Consider the following 18,783-nt stretch of genomic DNA (forward strand, 5'->3'; position numbering starts at 1 on the left):
GAAGGCCGTACTGAAGTCCAACCTGGTACCAAGTTCCTCTTGTAACTTTTTCTAAAACCTTGAAGTAAATTGCGGCCCCCTGTCAGACACTATGGAAACCGGGACACCGTGAAGACTGACAATCCTTTCCAGATACACTCTTGCATACTTAGCTACAGAGTAGGTAGTTTGTACCGGAAGAAAATGCGCTGACTTAGTCAATCGATCCACAATTACCCAGATGGAGTCATAACCAGCAGAAGTCTTGGGTAAACCTGATACAAAATCCATAGTAATCCTTTCCCATTTCCACTCTGGTATAGGAAGCGGCTGCAGTAAACCAGACGGCTTCTGATGCTCTAATTTAATCTGCTGACACGTCAGACATTTGGAGACAAACTCTGCTACATCTCTCTTCATCCCGCTCCACCAATAATTTCCTTTCAAATCATGGTACATCTTTGTGGAGCCCGGATGCACGCTGTAAGTTGTACAGTGAGCTTCTTCTAAAATCTCCTTCCTGAGATTATCCACATCGGGAACACACAGCCTAGAGCCCATCATGAGGGTGCCATCATCATTTATAACAAAGTTATTAGCTCGACCCTGTTGCACATCTTCCAAGATTTGTTGCAACTGTGGGTCCCGATTCTGAGCCATCCTGATTCTGTCGACAAGCACAGACCTAACCCTGAAATGAGCTAACAACACACCCGATTCTAATATTTCCACCTGAAACCCTTGATCATACAGTTCATGCAACCCTTCAGCCAGCGGTCTCTTCTCTACACTGACATGAGCAAGACTACCTACCGACTTCCTGCTCAAAGCATCAGCCACAACATTCGCATTACCCGGGTGGTAGAGAATATTACAATCATAGTCCTTCAGAAGCTCTAACCACCTTCTCTGCCTCAGGTTCAAATCCTTCTATTGAAAAATATACTTTAAGCTTTTATGATCCGTATAAATCTCGCACGTCTCTCCATAGAGATAGTGCCTCCAAATCTTTAATGCAAAAATTACTGCTGCCATCTCTAAATCGTGGGTCGGGTAATTTTGTTCATGCTTCTTCAATTGCCTAGACGCATAAGCTATTACCTTTCCATTTTGCATCGAACACAACCCAAACCCACTCTAGAAGGCCGAATACACCGTGAATCCACCAGTCCCGGAAGGTAAGGTCAACACCGGAGTCAAGTCAGCCCTTCAACTTTTGAAAGCTTCTCTCACACGCCGGTCCCATCGAAACTGACATTTTTCCGAGTCAACTTAGTCAAAGGCGCTGCTATCCTCGAAAAGTCTTGCACAAATCGACGGTAGTAGCCTGCCAACCCTAGAAAGCTATGCACTTCAGTCACTGAAGTTGGCCTCTGCCAATCAGTCACTGCCTCCACTTTCTTAGGGTCCATTTGAATACCCTCTTTAGACACTATGTGCCCCAGAAAAGCAACGCTTTCCAACCAGAACTCGCACTTAGAGAACTTAGCGTACAATTGATGTTCCCTCAAAGACTGAAGTACTATCCTCAAGTGCCACGCGTGCTCCTCTTCGCTTTTGGAATAAACCAAGATATCATCAATGAATACGATGATAAAATGATCCAGAAATTCCTTGAACACTTGATAAGCATAGTTGTACACATATTTGCTTGCATATTATTGCGTATGTTCTTAGCAATTATTGTGCTTTTATTCCCAGATCACCCGTGTTTTGTGTTCTTTTGCATTTCAGGAACATTTATAGGACTATCATCGTTGTTTAAGCAATTATAGATCAATACGTGCGGAAACGGACGAGAATTCATCAAGATCGGACAAGAGCCCGCAATGCATACATTGAGCACGGCTTGGACTCTGGCCGTGCTCAACCATTGGCTTTGATTCTTGAAATTAGCACTTTGGGCACGGTTTCCGTAGCCACCACGGCCTTCAGCACGGCCCGTGGTGGCCAACACGGGGAGAAACACGTCCCGTGGTGGACAACACGGGGAGAAACACTACGTGGTGAAACCCTACTGGTGAGATCTGACGGCTGGACTTTGGCGTCACCTTGAACACGGCCGAGTTAAATATATAAGAAAAAATGAGTTTTTTTAAGAAAAGGGGAAAGAGAAAGAGTGACATTGAGCCCTAGTGGGCTGGTTTGGTTTCGCACAATCGAGTGCGAGAGAGTTGCGGTGAGTAGAATCCCGGAATCGTAAGATTCCGAGTGCAAAAACAGTAGTGGAGCAATTCAAGAGGCAGTTTGGGAGATTAATCAAAGTGTAGATCCGGATTTGGAGCTGTTCATCCAATTCGAGAGAAAAGGGTGTACATGTTTTATTTTCATTATTCTTTCATTGTAATTGATTTCCTAGATTGTTTTAAACATGAACATGTTTAGCTAGACTGATTTAATCCATTGGGATTTCTTTACTATGTTGGCTTGATATTATATTGTTGGATTGTTTGAGTTGGTTTTGTATTCTTCTTGTTTTCAGTATGAATAAGATTATGCATTATTCATGAGACGTTGTGAATTGTGATGTTTAGATTGCTTTATGAGATTGAGAAATCCGTTTGGCAATTGGAACTTTGAATAACAAGAACTGGTTAATAATCGCTTAGAGATAAGGATAATTAACTAGCCGGATTAAGAATTAACAAAGCTTAATAGAGGCGGATTAAATCTTAATGCTAATTTAAGAATCAATTGTTAGGAAGAGATTCCAACTTTAGGTTATTAGGTTTAGGAATTCGGTTATCTCGAGAGAGAAACCGAATTGAGTTAAGAATTAAATCCCACGGGTAGCATAATTAGACTCACTGATCCTTTATCTTTTGTTCGGATGCCAACTAATTTAGATTCCCTTTGGGTTTGTCTTCTTGTCTTGATTATTTCACTTATCAATTACTCCTGCATCTCCCTTAGAACTTAGCTCGTAGTTAATAGTTAGTTTAGAATTTATTCATCATCCATTTTAGGTTAATATAACAAAGAACAAAGAAGTAACTCTGGGCTTTCGCTTTTCCGAGGAATACGACCTTGATACTCGCCATTAGTGCTAGACTGCATCGATAGGTACACTGCCTTAGATTGTAGCTAACACGAGTAGCAACCATCAACACTCGATTCATCAAATCCATAAAAGCCGCAGGGGCATTAGTGAGTCCAAACGACATCACCAGAAACTCATAATGCCCATAACGCGTCCTGAACGCCGTCTTTGGCACGTCTTCACCACGGATCCTCAACTGGTGATACCCCGATCGCAAATCAATCTTGGAGAAATACACGTACTCCCCGTCGATCGAATAGGTCATCGATGCGAGGAAGCGGATACCGGTTACGAATCGTCGCCTTATTCAGTTGCCGATAATCGATGCAGAGACGCAAGGTACCATCCTTCTTCTTTACGAACAGAACAGGAGCACCCCAAGGAGACGTACTAGGTCTAATGAAACCCTTACCTAGGAGGTCTTGCAACTGTTCCTTTAGCTCTCTTAATTCGGCCAGTGCCATTCGATAGGGCGGCAAAGAAATAGGTGTTGTACCCGGTATCACGTCGATACAGAATTCTATCTCTCTATTGGGCGGCAATCCAGGTAGTTCTTCTGGAAACAAATCAGGAAACTCGCAAACCACCTGAACGTCTTCGACGTAACCTTTCCTTGCAGAGGTATCCCTAACCAAAGCCAAATATCCCTGACATCCGCGGCGAAGCATCCGCCTAGCTGTAATCGCCGACACGAGATTCGTGGGAGAAGGTATCTGCTCACCTTTAAAATAGAACTCTGAGTCTCCAGGAATTCGAAAAGTCACTTGTTTCTCCCGGCAGTCCAACATGGCGAAATGCAAAGCTAACCAATCCATTCCCAAAATTACATCAAAATCCATCACATCTAAAAGAATTAGGTCAGCAACCAAATCTCGACCCTCAACAGACACCGGACACGACGGATACACGACATCGGTCTCTAAGGCCTCACTTAACGGCGTAGTGACCGACATCGGGACTGGAAGCCTAACGGGCTGGACATCCAATCTTAAGGCAAAACTAGGCGATACGAAAGAATGGGTAGCCCCAGGGTCTAACAAAACTCTAGCCTCAGAATGATAAACAAGAATAGTACCTGACACCACAGCATTTGAGGCTCGCGCATCTTGAGGAGTAAGGGTAAACACTCTAGCTTGCCCCCGGCCTGACTGTTGAGACCCTGAAGCTCGACCTTGAACCCCGCCCCGGACCGCCTCCGAAGATCTACCTCCAAAACTACGGCCTTGCTGGCCAACAAACTGAGATCCATCTTGAAAATGTCCCGGGGTTGCAGGAAAAGCTGGTCGGGTCGCACTAGCGGACGAGCCTTGCGGAAAAGCTGGTCGATTGAAATAGCGAGGACACTCTCGAGCCATATGTCCCATCTCACCACACCTAAAACAGGCTCCACTGGACGTTAGGCACGGTCCCTGATGTGACCTGCCACACATCCGCAAGTCTTGGCCCAACTAGTCTGTAGAACTACGCCCACTACCATCAAGCCCGGTCGAAATACTCGATTACTCCTCCGATTATGCCTACCCTTTCTTTGGACACGGTGACCTCTCTGTCTGGTCTGCTGGTCGGTACCGCCAGAGTAACTTCTACTACCATGGTACGGCACGACAGGCTGCGCACCGGACTGACCCTCAACCCTGGTTTTCTTCTTCCTACAATCGTCAGTCCCTTGACTAAACCCTCGTAGCGTCATCTCCATCTGCCTCGCCATGTCAGTAACTTCTAGGAAGTTGCTCCTCCTAGATTGAACCAAGGAAACAAACTCTGGGCCGAGCCCTGAAATGTATTTGCTGTTCTTCTGCTCCTCAGTCCCCACAGCATATGATGCATACCTACTCAGCTGAACAAATTGCATGGTGTACTCAGCCACAGATGATTCTCCCTTGACTAACCTTTCAAACCTCTCCCTGTACTCCTGCCTTACACTGAAAGGGATGAAGTACTCTTTGAATCTGTCTCTGAATTGCCTCCACGACAACCCATCCAGAAAAGGGCGGATATAATCTCTGAACCACTGGGATGCTATTCCCTTCAAGGAAAACCCGGCCATCTCGATGGTCCTCCTGTCAGAACAGTGCAAATCAGACGCCCTCTTTTCAACCTCATCCAAAAAGTCCAGAGGGTCTCCAGCTGTCCCATCAAACTCCACAGGTCTTAACTTGGTATACTCAGACATAGGGACATCGTCCGGATTCCTAATACCGGACACACTTGCACGGCTTCCTGCACCTTGAGCAGCCTGCTGCTGCTGAAAGGCTAGCAACTGCTCTAAGGCCCTCTGCATCCCAGTCATACTGGACACAAAAGCCTCCACTGGGATTTCACCAGCACCATGTACCTCCTGAGCCTCGCCCTGATATGGTTGGGCAGCTGCTCGAGGCCTACCTCGCCTTCTGGTACCATGGGCTGGGTCCGGAGGAGCCGTCTGAGCAGAAAACTCATCTTCGCCTTCCTGGGCCGATGCTGCAGCTGCAGTCGCTCGGGTTCTCGGCATTGGCAAGAGCTGAAAATGAACAACAAGCTATTAACCCAACAGACTCTCTAACGATAGCGCAGATACTAGAATCAACGAAACATGCAAGGACATACTCAATTTATCCTAGTTTCCGCAGTAGTTTAGAAAGCTAACCTAGGTCGAAGGAAAAACTAAACCAGGCTCTGATACCAACTTTGTCACGACCCACTTTGGGGGCCCGTGACCGGCACTAGGGAATGGGTAGGCTTAAGGCCACCGAAACCCGTAGTAAGCCTTACCAACCCCCAAATCCATATATACAATTAACCAAATATAAAGTAGTCATAATTGTCTTGCATAATACATCATCATACTACCAACAGGAGTCAGAATAGTTATATAAATTTTAAAATTTCCTACTGCGGATTCTCTAGAGTAAAAATGACAAGTATATAAGTACAAGTTAATTACAAAAGTCCGAAGAAGAAGAAGTCGGACTGTCGAATGTGCGATGGCGAAGGTCTTTAACTATCACCTGAAAAAATTACAACTGAGACTGTCAGTCTCGAGAGTGAGATAAAATCAAATAATCTAGAGACTATTGCAGTCTTCACAGGAAATATTAATTATTCGAATCCATATATCAAACCCTGAACATAAACAGAAATCATGATGTCATCATACCATAATGAAATAAATAAGTAAATAAATAAATAAATAAAAATATCTTTGTTTCTTTTCTATTCGGGACGAGTGGCTCGGTAGAACCCTAAACCCCAAATTCTAGTAGCCTTTCGGCTCTCTTAATCCAACAGGTCTGGCGCCCAGAGAGCAAGCTCGATCAGGGTCCTTACCTCCAGCCTGAACACTTGAATTCCAAATAAGCCGGCGCCCAGAGAGCATTGCTCGATCAGGGACCTTAACTCCGGCAATCAACTGAACTCAGCCTAGAGAGCAAGCTCAATCAGGGCAGACAAATTCATAATAACCTTATATCCACGATCATTCACGACGCCGTCCCGATGTAACCCATCAAAGGCATGTTCTACAAGCCACATTTCCCAATTCGCAATCATCACATATAATAAATATTATTATCTGATGAACTCAACCAACACATATCGAAATAAAGATTAAAGATTTAAGGTAAAACAACGTGAAATTTGTGAGGGAAAAATAATAACGTTTATCTTATTATAACATACTAATAATAATATTTATATTATTTCAAATATTAATAATCAAGTGAAATCATTTATTTTGCGATACTAATAATCATATTATGCATGAACTTTCAAAATAGCATATTAAATCGGACTTAGCAATAGTGCAATGATTAAATGACTTTAACTCATCGATCTAACGCGTTCTCCTACGCCCTCGGGTGGAGTCAAGGGAAGGCTGAATTATCTAATAACAAAAGACATACAATTAATAGACATTCAAAAATTTTTCCTAAACTTAGACCCTAAGGTCGACCGCCTAGAATTAAATTGGACTCGAGGATTACCGAAAATTTGATGAACCTCCCTAAATTACGGATATTTACCCCCCGTAAAACGGGTCCAGGACTGCCAAAAACATATCGGACATGCTGGAATTTAATAACAGGAGCCGGGCCACAAGAATCGCACTAATATTTTCCCGACTCCAAAACACCACAACCCAAACAATTTAATTTGATTTATTTTTAAACTACCCAACACAAGCAATTAATAGCCACAATAACTTTCTAATATTATAACAAAATTTTCAGAGTCTAATAAAATTATACCGAGTTAAAAATTAAAATATTCAGCGTCCGAAAACACGGGTCCGGTCCGCCAACAAGGTTGTCGAATTCAAATCCGGAAGCGCCTAAGCTCAAGTTCGCGGGGAGTCCTAAGTACAAGAGTTTTGGTCGGAAAGTGGCCGGAAGGCGGCGGATCGGGGCCGAAAAGTCGCTGCTCACGCGACACTTTCCAAGGCCGCCGAAGGATTTTCCGACGGAGGAGGGTTGCTTCCGGGGTTTTTGGGGGTGAGGAACTCGTTTCCGATGTCAGATCGCGAAGAGCGAAGGTAGCCCCCCCCAATTGTTCTTGACAAGCCGGAAAGGAGGAAAGGGGAAGGAGAGCTGTAGAGCGGGAAGGGAGGAAGGCGGCCGGCGGGGAAGAGTGGTACGCCAGTGGGAATAGAAGAAAAAATCTCTTTTCTCCTCCTTCTCTCTCTTTCCTTCCTCCCTCTTCCTCTCCCCTTCCCCCCATTTTCTTCTCTTCCACCACTCTTCCGGCGTGCCGCCTTCCTCCCTTCCCGCTCTGCAGCTCCCTTCCCTTTCCTCCTTTCCGTCGGCGTTGTCAAGGCAGGGGTATACCTTCGCCCTCTTGGCGTGTTATATATATATATATATATATATATAGAATTATTATTATTACAACTAAGGGTGTTACAATCAACCTGTTGTTTTCTAACAAATGAATACTAATTTGTTTTATGTACAAATAGTATATTCATTACTTATAAAGTGTATATTCATTTATTATTAGTGTCAGATTTATTAATCATAAACTTTAGATTTATCTCATATAAAGTATACATTCATTTGTTATTAGTCTCATATTTATTAAATATAAATTTTTAGATTTATTATTTATAAACTGTATATTTATTTGTTATTAGTGCAAGATTCGTTAAATATAAAATATATATTCATTAATTTTTATTTATGCATTTGTTCTTAACATATGAATATGTTATTTATTATTTGTAAAATGTATATTTATTTATTATTTATGTCAGATTCATTAAATATAAACTTTAGGTTCACTACTCATAAAATATATATTCATATGTTATTAGTATTGGATCTATTAAATATAAATTTTATGTTCATTACTTATAAATTTTATATTCATGAATTATTAGTCTAAGCTTTATAAAATATAAAGTGTCTCTTCATTATTTTTTTACTAGCAAAAATTTATTCTTAAAATATTAATTTATTTTTAGTTTATAATTTTTTAGGCTCTAATCTATACAATCTTAAGTATATGTGTAATGAGTCTACAATTTACAACATATAAACTTACAAGTCATCTTATAAATTTAAATCACAATACTAACACTTAGAAGAAGAAAAAAGCATTAAAATTATTTTTATCTTCTAGGAAATATTTTTTTATTTTTCTTATATTTACTCTTAATTATATTGATTAAATTTTCTATTATTTTAATATATAGTATTTTTCTTATAAAAATATTGCATATTCTTAAGAAATAAATTTAATATTGTAGAAAAATATAAAAAAAATAATAAATCATAAATAAAAATAAAAATATAATAATAATACAATATAATGAAACATGATAAAAAAAATATCTTATGGTATATTGATTTACCTATCTTATAATGGATTTAAGCTTGTGGTTAATTTATTTTTATTTTTTTAATCTATTAGCTATTTAATAATATAAAATACCAATTAATATCTAGCTAAATAAATCTAATAACAGTATAGGGTATTTGAATTTTGGATTTATAATTTTTCATATTTTCAAGTTCATGATACAACAATGAGAATCGCATTAAGTCACTTTATAGTTTCCTTATGAAGTGCACATATCTCGTTGATTTTATGTAATGAGTTAAATATGAAAATCTAATAAATTAAAAAGTTACCTTAATATAAAACTTTGCCAATTTTAGAATATTGAAACTAACAGATATTAATCAAAGCACATAGACAACTGATTAATTAAAGAAAAGAATTAAGATTGATTAGATTGCTAAACTACTACCTAGATTTCTCTTATAGCAATTTAGAATCTACTTCAATTTTATTTTAGTTATAAATTTTAACCTATTTCATCTCAATTACTCAATCTTAATACGATTTAATTTAGTTAATCATGCAAATAAAATTTAATATATCGTAAAAATAATAATTGCTCATTAGTAAATTGATTAAATTATAACTAAAATCAAAATTAAATAAATAAAAGATTGTATAACGAAAATCATAACTAAATCTAAAATTTAGTATCAAATATCCCAAGTGTATCATCGAGATTTACATGGATCTAAGATTAAAACAGTTTCTTTTTTTAATTTTTTTAATTTTTGACTAATTGGACAGGATCCACTAAAGACCCGGTAATTAAATTTGCTTCTCGAACAAGATTAAAGTTAGCTAATAGATACTGCATTAAAGGAGATTTGAAATATCTATACTAATTAATTTAAAATCTAAATTCAAAACCCAAAAATTCATAAAAATTGAAAAATCACAAGAGCACATGCTAATTAACAAAGCAGAATCTCAACCGTCAGATATTTTAAGTCAAAGCCCCCCCAAAAAGAGAAAAAAGAAAGCAAAATCCAAGAGGCATTTAAAAGCAAATCCAAGAGGCATTTAAAGGAAAATCTAAAGGGTGTTTGTTAGCTAGCAAGACGGTACACTCGAGTGTTTGCACTATAATACTACTGCATTAAATTAAAAAGAATAAAAAGAAAAACGATACTTCTAATAAAAGAGAGATATTAGAAGAGAAGAAGAGTTTGAATACGGAAAACAAGCAAACTTTAAGTATAAATATCAAAGCACAAATAACCCACGTTTATTAGAGTCCTGAATGGTTCAACTTCAACACTTTTACTTGGCCAAACCCCATTTCTCATTTCTCTCGCATGAGCACACTCCTGTTTCTCATTATATTCTGCTTCTTCCTAGTTTTGTGCCACATACAATAAGCACAGTCTTTCTTAGTTGCAGGTCACTTTTAAGCAAAACAAAAATATCTGCTTAGCAGAAAAAAGAAAAAAGAAAAAAGAAAAAAAGGAGGGCTTTGTTTAGATCTTATTGTCAGTGTAGCTAGGGCACAGTCATGGATATAGAGTCACAAAATTTTAATAAGGAAGAACCTGAAGAAGTCGTTTCTATTTTTAAGAAAGCTAATCGTCCTGTTACTTTGAAGGTATTTCTTTTTCATTTATTTTTGTGGGATTTTCTTGTTATGTATATTTTTATGTTTTTTTTTTGTTTGTTTGTTCAAATTGTTCCAGGAATAGTATTCACAAAGGGGTAAAAAAGACATTGGACACTTTAAGCCATTAACTTATGATCATAGGCTTTCATTGATTTTTTTTTCTCTTTTTAGGTTATGGTTTGTATCAAGTTAAAAACATCAATTAATTTGATTTATTCTATTCTTTTTTTTTAAAAAAAAATTATTCTACAGTTTGATGAAGTTGTATACAAGGTTGGACTGCAAAAGCCATCTGGATGGTCATGTCAAAAGGGAATGAAAGTGGTATCATGTCAAAATGGAATCAAAGGAGATGAAAAAGTTATCTTAAAAGGAATTACAGGTATGGTTTTTCCAGGTGAAATGCTAGCAATGTTAGGTCCATCAGGAAGTGGCAAAACAACCCTATTGACTGCCTTGGGAGGGAAACTTGGTGGGAAATTAGGTGGAAAAATAACCTACAATGGCAAACCTTTCTCCAATGCCATGAAACGAAATACAGGATTTGTTACACAAGATGATGTTCTCTATCCTCACTTGACTGTAACAGAGACATTAGTCTTCACTGCCCTTCTTAGATTACCTAAAGAGCTTACAAAACAAGAGAAAATTATGCATGGAGAGGCTGTGCTTACTCAACTTGGTTTAACTAGGTGCAAGAATAGCATTATAGGAGGACCCTTCCTGAGAGGAATTTCAGGTGGTGAGAGGAAAAGGGTTAGTATAGGACAAGAACTCCTTATAAACCCTAGCTTACTTTTCTTGGATGAGCCTACTTCTGGTCTTGATTCAACGACAGCCCAAAGGATTGTCTCTACAGTTTGGGAGCAAGCAAAAGGAGGAAGAACTATAGTGATGACCATACACCAGCCCTCTAGTAGGTTGTTCTACATGTTTGACAAGGTCTTGTTGCTATCAGAAGGGAATCCTTTGTACTTTGGGAAGGGATCAGAAGTTATGAATTACTTTTCTAGCATTGGATTTGAACCTTCAGTTGCAATGAATCCAGCTGATTATCTTTTGGATCTTTCAAATGGTATGTGAAGTTTGATCTATTTAAATTTTTTTTTTTTTTTTTCAATCTCAATATAAGAACTTGAAGTTTTGCTGATCTTTTTCTACGTATTTAAGTATTTGCTAGATAGTCTCAACATGTTTTTGTGGGAAAGAAACATCACTAATATAATTGACAGAGTCTTTACTCTGCCATTAAATTGGATTGGGACTTAGGTAGTCGAAAGCTTTTCCCAATGCTTAGGTATACAAAGTTTTGGAATATTCAACGCCATTATCAAGTTCTAGAGAAGCCAATGAAAAAAGTCAACTGTCTTGAAAGTGTTATATAAATTCCTAGGAAATGGTTTCAAAGTCATGAAAAACATGTACTTTCAGTCCTCTCTTGATTCTCAATTTCATCATCTTCAATATGTTCCCTCTTAAGATCTGTCATCAATATTTTTTATCTTGAGCATAACATTTATGCCTTGGTCCTTTTGCCAAGACTAATTTAATTTAGAGTATTCAGTATCAGATTCACCATGGTTTAATTTTGTGTTGCATAGTCTTGAATTTCAATCACCAAGAAACTTGTATGATTATTTATTATTTGGTCATATGTTGCAGGTATATCATCATATACTGATTCACGCGATCAAGCGACAGTGAAGCAAACTCTGGTTACTGCTTATAAGGACAATCTTGCTGGCGACTTGAAGGCAGAGGTTCAGGCAGTTGACAATAACCTTCAGAACAGTTCAAATGACAAGCAGTTCGCGAGGTGGGCAACAACTTGGTGGCAACAGTTCACAGTGTTGTTTAGGAGAGGACTAAAAGAAAGGAAGCATGAGTCATTTGCTGGTATAAAGGTTGCACAGGTCCTGATAGTAGCTTTCCTGTCAGGTTTAATATGGTGGAAGTCTGGTTCTCACTTGCAAGATCAGGTAATTAAGAATCTTCCATCCCACTAGTTTATATTTGGAAATTATCACTTCTGGTGTTCTAGCTAGTTGTAGAAATTGTCTCTTTCAGAAAAGTAGGATGCTTAAGATAAAACACTCTTTACCAACCTTTACAATAAAGGAACCTCATTTATATAAAGACTAGTTCACCATCAGAACCAGAAAATTAATAGAATTAGAAAGTTGCAAAATTGTGAATTAGTTTGTTAAATATACTTAAATCTATAACTCGACCAAAGACTAGCCTGATAGAGTTTTGCCAGATCTGTAAAATCTAAATATAAACTATCATAGTTACATCACTTTGTTCATAAGCATAATTTCTTTTACTAAAATGGAAAAAAGCCATTCTTCAAAACAACTTGAGAGTAGTGCAGAAAGAAAACTACAGAATATGAAAAACCACTTTACTTAGATGATTGAGTGAGATATTTACTAGAAACAGATAAATAAGCACACACTGAAATTAGCATGTAATTCAACTATTTATTACAGCTTGAAGTAGGTAATTCTTACCTTCAATATTGCAGTAATGAATTCCACATGGACTAAAATTGACCCTTTTTCTTTAACAAGAAACTGATCCTTATATGAGCGAAATATAAAATCTGAAAGACTGGTTTTCTGACCTGAACAAAATGAAACAAGAACGATGATACAGTTTTTTCTAAAAATTTAGGGCACAATAGTTAAGAGACACGCTAAATAAATTATAGATTTGCTATATTTAATATATAAAATATAAAATTATTCAAATTTAAATAATATAATAAAAAAACTAATAGATTTCATATAAATAGAATTTAATTAATTTTTAACAGTATCTTTTATATGTATTTAAAAATAAATTCTAAAATGTCTATCTGATAATTTTAGAGTTTATTAAAAATAACTATGTTTATAAATAATATGAACTATTTAGACTAAATATTAAATTTTCAGAGTAATTGTGAAATTGCATATAAATTAGGATTTTAAAATAAAATTTAGTCTAATTTTTAAAATTTTAAAATTATATATTGTATCCTAAAATAAAAATAAAAATAAAAAAATATTTTAACATATATCACGTGTTCATATCAAAAAAAAAATTAATACAGATATTTATATCTTTTAAAAGTATCAATACTTTTTAAATATAATAATTTATATTATATAAATAATGATTAATTAGATAATTTATATTATTATAAATCATAACATCACACTTCAGTAATTTCTATTTTTATTTTATAAATATTTAATTAGTCACCATAACGCTATATAATATTTGATGACTCCGTATATAAAGAACATTTTTCAATGAGCCGCTTTTCGTATTTATTGAAAGCTTTGACTGAAAAACCCATGTTTAATTAAATTAAATGGATCATAATATGCAGATCGGACTGCTATTCTTTTACTCGGGATTTTGGGGTTTCTTCCCTCTATTTCAAGCAATCTTCACCTTTCCTCAAGAACGAAGAATGCTTGAAAAAGAGCGATCTTCAGGCATGTATAGGTTGTCGTCATACTTCATGTCGAGAACAGTGAGTGACCTACCCATGGAGCTTGTCCTTCCTGCCATTTTTGTTATCATAACCTATTGGATGGCAGGGCTTAAGAGCACAGCAGTAAACTTTTTGAATACCTTATTCGTTGTCTTATTCAATGTCCTGGTAGCTCAAGGCCTAGGTCTTGCCCTTGGTGCAATCGTGCTTGACCAAAGATCTGCAACTACAGTGGGATCAGTGCTCATGCTGTCATTCCAACTAGTTAGCGGGTACTACGTGCAGAATGTTCCTATCTTTATTGGATGGATCAAGTACATTTCCATTAGTCAGTACACGTACAGGCTCTTGTTGGGGTCTCAGTACAAGCAGACTGATACGTATCCATGTAATACTACTGCTTCTGGGGTTTGTTTAGTTGGTGACTACCCTGCGATAAAGATGGTGGGACTGGGTGTCGATGGGCAAATTATTGCTGCTGTTGCCCTTCTGATTATGCTTGTGCTCTTCCGGGTTATTGCTTATCTTGCTCTTACGAGGATCGGTGTTGTGAAAAAGTAGAATGATCGAGTTTCCAAAATGTAGCGAAATGATATGTCGAACGCCATATGTATCAAGCTTCACCATGGATATGCCCTCTGTAGAGGCAAATACAGTTCAGACCAGTTGGCCATTGAATTTTAATTAGCAATGTGACATTATCGTATTTATTTAGCAATTAAAAGTTTCTATGGAATATTAAATTATCTACATAGTTCGTTTGTCTGACTTTTCTCATTCAATATTTGATTGCTTACTCGAAAATTATACATTATGATGAATCAATATAAAATCAGGAGTCTTGCTTGAGCTTTGAGAAGTGCATGGTTTTGCTCTTATCAGATAAGACACGATGCCTGCCATGGCTTTTCTCCCCAACACTTACGGTGAATATTACAAGTGTGAATTTTGTGTCCTTCTAGTGTACCATAGGTGCATAATACCCTTATGAACTCAGAACCATTGGTCATATTATTTTAAGATTAATAATTTAGTAATATAACTGGATACTTACTAAACCAGATAACTAGTTATCGCTGCACAATTAATTCCGGTAACTAGTTACCGCTGCACAAATAATTCTCTCTTTCTATTCACAAACTAAACAACTGTTAGAATAGACATTTATCATCCTCGATGGATCTAGAGGCTGCAAGTTTAGGATTCATTATATAGAATGGAGAAGTATATTCAGATATAACATAAGTATTTGCAAGGACAAACTTTGATCTTGTAAGATTTATATTCAGCTCTTCAATTAACCTCTTCAATCTTCTGCTATTGCTTGCATCAAGTGACTGAATAAAGGAGAGAAGCATCATACAGTACTGGAAACTTATCTCACATTAGGTACACATGCTTATGATTCAGATTTCAATTTTCTAGGGGCTGGTTTTGTGGTTATGCAAGCCTCCAGTTGTTTAGGAATGTAGCAATCCCCAAACACATATCAGAGATGCTTTGTTTTGTTGATTATTTCAGGCAAGTCCTATTTTTACTTTCAATTGCAAGTGGAATTTTGGATTGCAGAGATCATCGCAATTCTTCGTATGAAGCTTATCTATGTCCTGGCTGTATTTTTTTATGGTTCTTGATGTATGTTCCAGGCCTTTGTTTTTTTTTGTATTGGCTCCTTCCTTTCCTATTATTAAGATTAATATAGATGTAACTTGCTGGAAACAATGCTGCTTTGGCACTTTAAGTGCTATTGCTAGAAATCATCTAGCTAGGTTGAATTCTTAAAGAGTAGAGCAGAGTCTTGCCAGGTATCATTTGATCTATTAACTTTGGAAATTTTTGGCACTGCGAGAAAGTATGATTTGGGGAGTCAGGAAGTATGGCAGTCAGTATGCTTTGAAGGAGATATGCTAATAGTTATAGAGGTAGCACAAAACAGGGTTTGTAATACAGCAGACTCCAAGGGCTGTGTGCTGATATTTCTTTTCTCTCCTTGAGATTCATTTTGTAACTTTTGTTATGTTCCCCGGTTGGAAGCGCAGAACTTGGCCATTTTAGCTAAACATAGACATTTTGCTTTGTATGCATCTGCTGTTGTTAAGAAAAATAAAATAAACCTTGATCATTGACTTATTATCAGGTCCATGGTTATTATATATGTATAAAAGATCAATGTTGACAGGAATAGGATCTCACTGGTTCATGTGATTAGGACTATTACAAACTTTGTCAAAATTTCATGCCCACTACTAATACCATCAGAAGTGCTAGTACTGGACTTCTCAAGGGCAGCAACTACACCTAATCTAATACTACCAAGATCATAATTCTTTAGACCTCTTGGTGATTGAATTCTGTACTCTAATGGACTTGGACTTAGAGCAGTTGCAATATCTGAGAATCCAGACGAATAATATGGAGTTAGTGGACTTACTCCAATAGTTTTTTTTTTGAAAATAACCTGATCATATTTATCTGATCCCTTGTCTAAACCAATACATTTGCATGAAACTATATCAAAACGAAAGTCTGCTAACTTTAGTATGTATGACTGTCTCCATCATTCGTACAATCTTATTTTATCTACAATTTCATATATATAAATATATATATATAAAATATTTGATATCCTTAAATATTCATTTTTGAGTCATTAGAATCTTTAATTTAGTTTTTCTTCTACTCTTGCCAACAAAGTAAAAATATTATGTTCATAAGTTATAATTCAAGCAAATTGAAGCGGCTAAATGGTTTCTATGAAAATATAGGGACCAATTATGGTAAATTGAAGAGGCCACAAATATATTAAGCATAGTAATAATAATGACTCTTTAAGAATATTCATTCAGTAAAACGGCATCAATCTAAATCAGCCCTATCCACAAGATGTTTACTTCGAGGCAAGAAATAAAAGCACACTTCAATCAATTTGAGTTGATAGATTTACATTTTCTTTCAGGGGGAATATTTATTAGGCATAAGGTACTAAGAAACCTTGAACTAATTGGGAATGTGTAATTTAAACAGCATATTTTCAAAATTACTCAATTTCACCCTTCATTTCTTAAAAAAATGAACAAATAAATCCAATCATTAACGGAGTTTCATTTTTTATCAACTAGTTGCGGGACCCAATTTACTCAAGGGAGCCCAATAAAAAATATTATCCATTAACATAATGGCACGTGGACTATTGTGTTCCCAAATTTTGTATTTAAATAAAAAAATATTTTATCTTTTTTGAAAAATAAAAATCTAATCAAAAGAGAAAAAAGAAAAAAGCAAAAGAAAGACAATTACACAGCCACTATTTTCGATTTCGCACCCACCACCATCGTCTGTGCAAGCTACTAATATTCTTTATAAAATTTTTCATAAAATGAAATACAAATTCTGTAATTAAAAAAAAATAAAATTTAAAAATATAAATTGTGATTTGATATTTTTTTAATTAAGGGATAGAGATACTTTTTTTATTAAAAATATATCACGTGTTTTATTTTTTTAATTTTTTTAAATATATATTTATATTTTTATTATTTCTATATAATTTTATGTATATTTAATATATGAACTATTACTAAATTATAATTTTGTAAGTAATATGTTATTTAGTAATTTATAAATATATTAAAATTTTATTAAAAAATATTTAATTAGATTAAATTAATTAAAAATATTTATTTTATTTAATATTTATATTTTTATTAATATTTGTAATTTAAAGATTAAAAAATACTAAATATACTTAAAAAAATACATGTTATTTCTTTCGTATAAAAATTACTTCTGTCCCTCGGCTCTAAAAGCATCAAATTAGATGATTGTTATTCAATTTTACCCTTAAGAAAAAAATACAACACAATCTGCAAATTGTCCTATCCCTTTATGATAACCGGCGGCTGGAACTCTTTCAAATGCTTGAAGAGTTCAATAATTCTTATAGTTCAATAATCAATCAAACACGAAACTAAAAAAAAAAAAGAGAGAGAAAAATTATATTACAGAAAAGGAAGAGAGCAGCAGCAGCCATTTTTCTGTAATCGAAGCCGCCACCACAAGAGCAAGAGAGTTCTATTGACTGTCGCCCTTATTGCTCGTTGTCCTCAGCGCCCACCTGTTCATCACTCGTCGCTTTTCGTCGCATGTCGTCATCATCACCTGTTCATCAGCTTCCCTTCATCACTTGTTGCCCTCATCTGTTTAATTTGATTTAATTAAAGTCTTATAAATTTTGCATTTCTTTTGCAAAAAGATAAGAAAAAGACAAATGTCCTGTTTGGTATTCTAAGGGTCCCACTACCAACAGAAGTTATAATTCTGTTATCAATTTGAATTATTTGAACTTTTTTAAAAATATTAAAAGTTGAAATTGGCCAATTAGAAGTTATGTAAATTTCAATATTTTAATTACATCATTAATTAAAAAAATAAAAATTAGGGAGACCCAATTAAACCAAAATAAAATTTAAGAATTCAATTATAAAAACTAATAAAATTGTCATTTTCTGTGTCTGATGTACAATTATAAGAATTAGAAAGGACCTTTGGACTTTCAAAAGAAACCCAAGTTTTCTTTTTTATTATTTTCTGCATTGCATTTACAACAAATTGCCTTTGCAATATTATCTATTAAGTTTTTAAAGTACTAAAAATTAATTTTAAATTAAAATACCTGCATTCAATTATTAGTTATTATATATTTTATATTATATGAATATTGTTTAAATATTAGAAATTTCAATTTTAATTTAATAGTACTATGATATTAGGTTGTGTTCGTATAGTAATAATTTTATAACTATATATCTAAGGACTAAGTTCTTTTTCTTCTTTTGCTTTAACCACTAAGTGTAGAATGTGAAA

General features: G+C 35.6%; 2 protein-coding genes across 2 annotated transcripts; one reads left to right on the plus strand and one right to left on the minus strand.

The window, feature by feature from the left end:
- Positions 1-4,415: 4,415 nt before the first annotated feature.
- On the minus strand, positions 4,416-5,192 carry LOC125371200. Its single transcript, XM_048379736.1, has one exon. The coding sequence runs from the start codon at positions 5,190-5,192 to the stop codon at positions 4,416-4,418; it is 777 nt and encodes a 258-aa protein (XP_048235693.1).
- Positions 5,193-9,723: 4,531 nt separating this feature from the next.
- Positions 9,724-14,672, plus strand: LOC8263568 (ABC transporter G family member 9). Its single transcript, XM_002533868.3, has 4 exons — positions 9,724-10,421; positions 10,686-11,508; positions 12,096-12,412; positions 13,813-14,672. The coding sequence occupies exons 1-4, from the start codon at positions 10,332-10,334 to the stop codon at positions 14,479-14,481; spliced, it is 1,899 nt and encodes a 632-aa protein (XP_002533914.2). The 5' UTR covers positions 9,724-10,331; the 3' UTR covers positions 14,482-14,672.
- The last annotated feature ends 4,111 nt before the right edge of the window (positions 14,673-18,783 follow it).

The sequence above is a fragment of the Ricinus communis genome, chromosome 9 (genome assembly GCF_019578655.1).
Source record: "Ricinus communis isolate WT05 ecotype wild-type chromosome 9, ASM1957865v1, whole genome shotgun sequence".
NCBI lineage: Eukaryota > Viridiplantae > Streptophyta > Magnoliopsida > Malpighiales > Euphorbiaceae > Ricinus > Ricinus communis.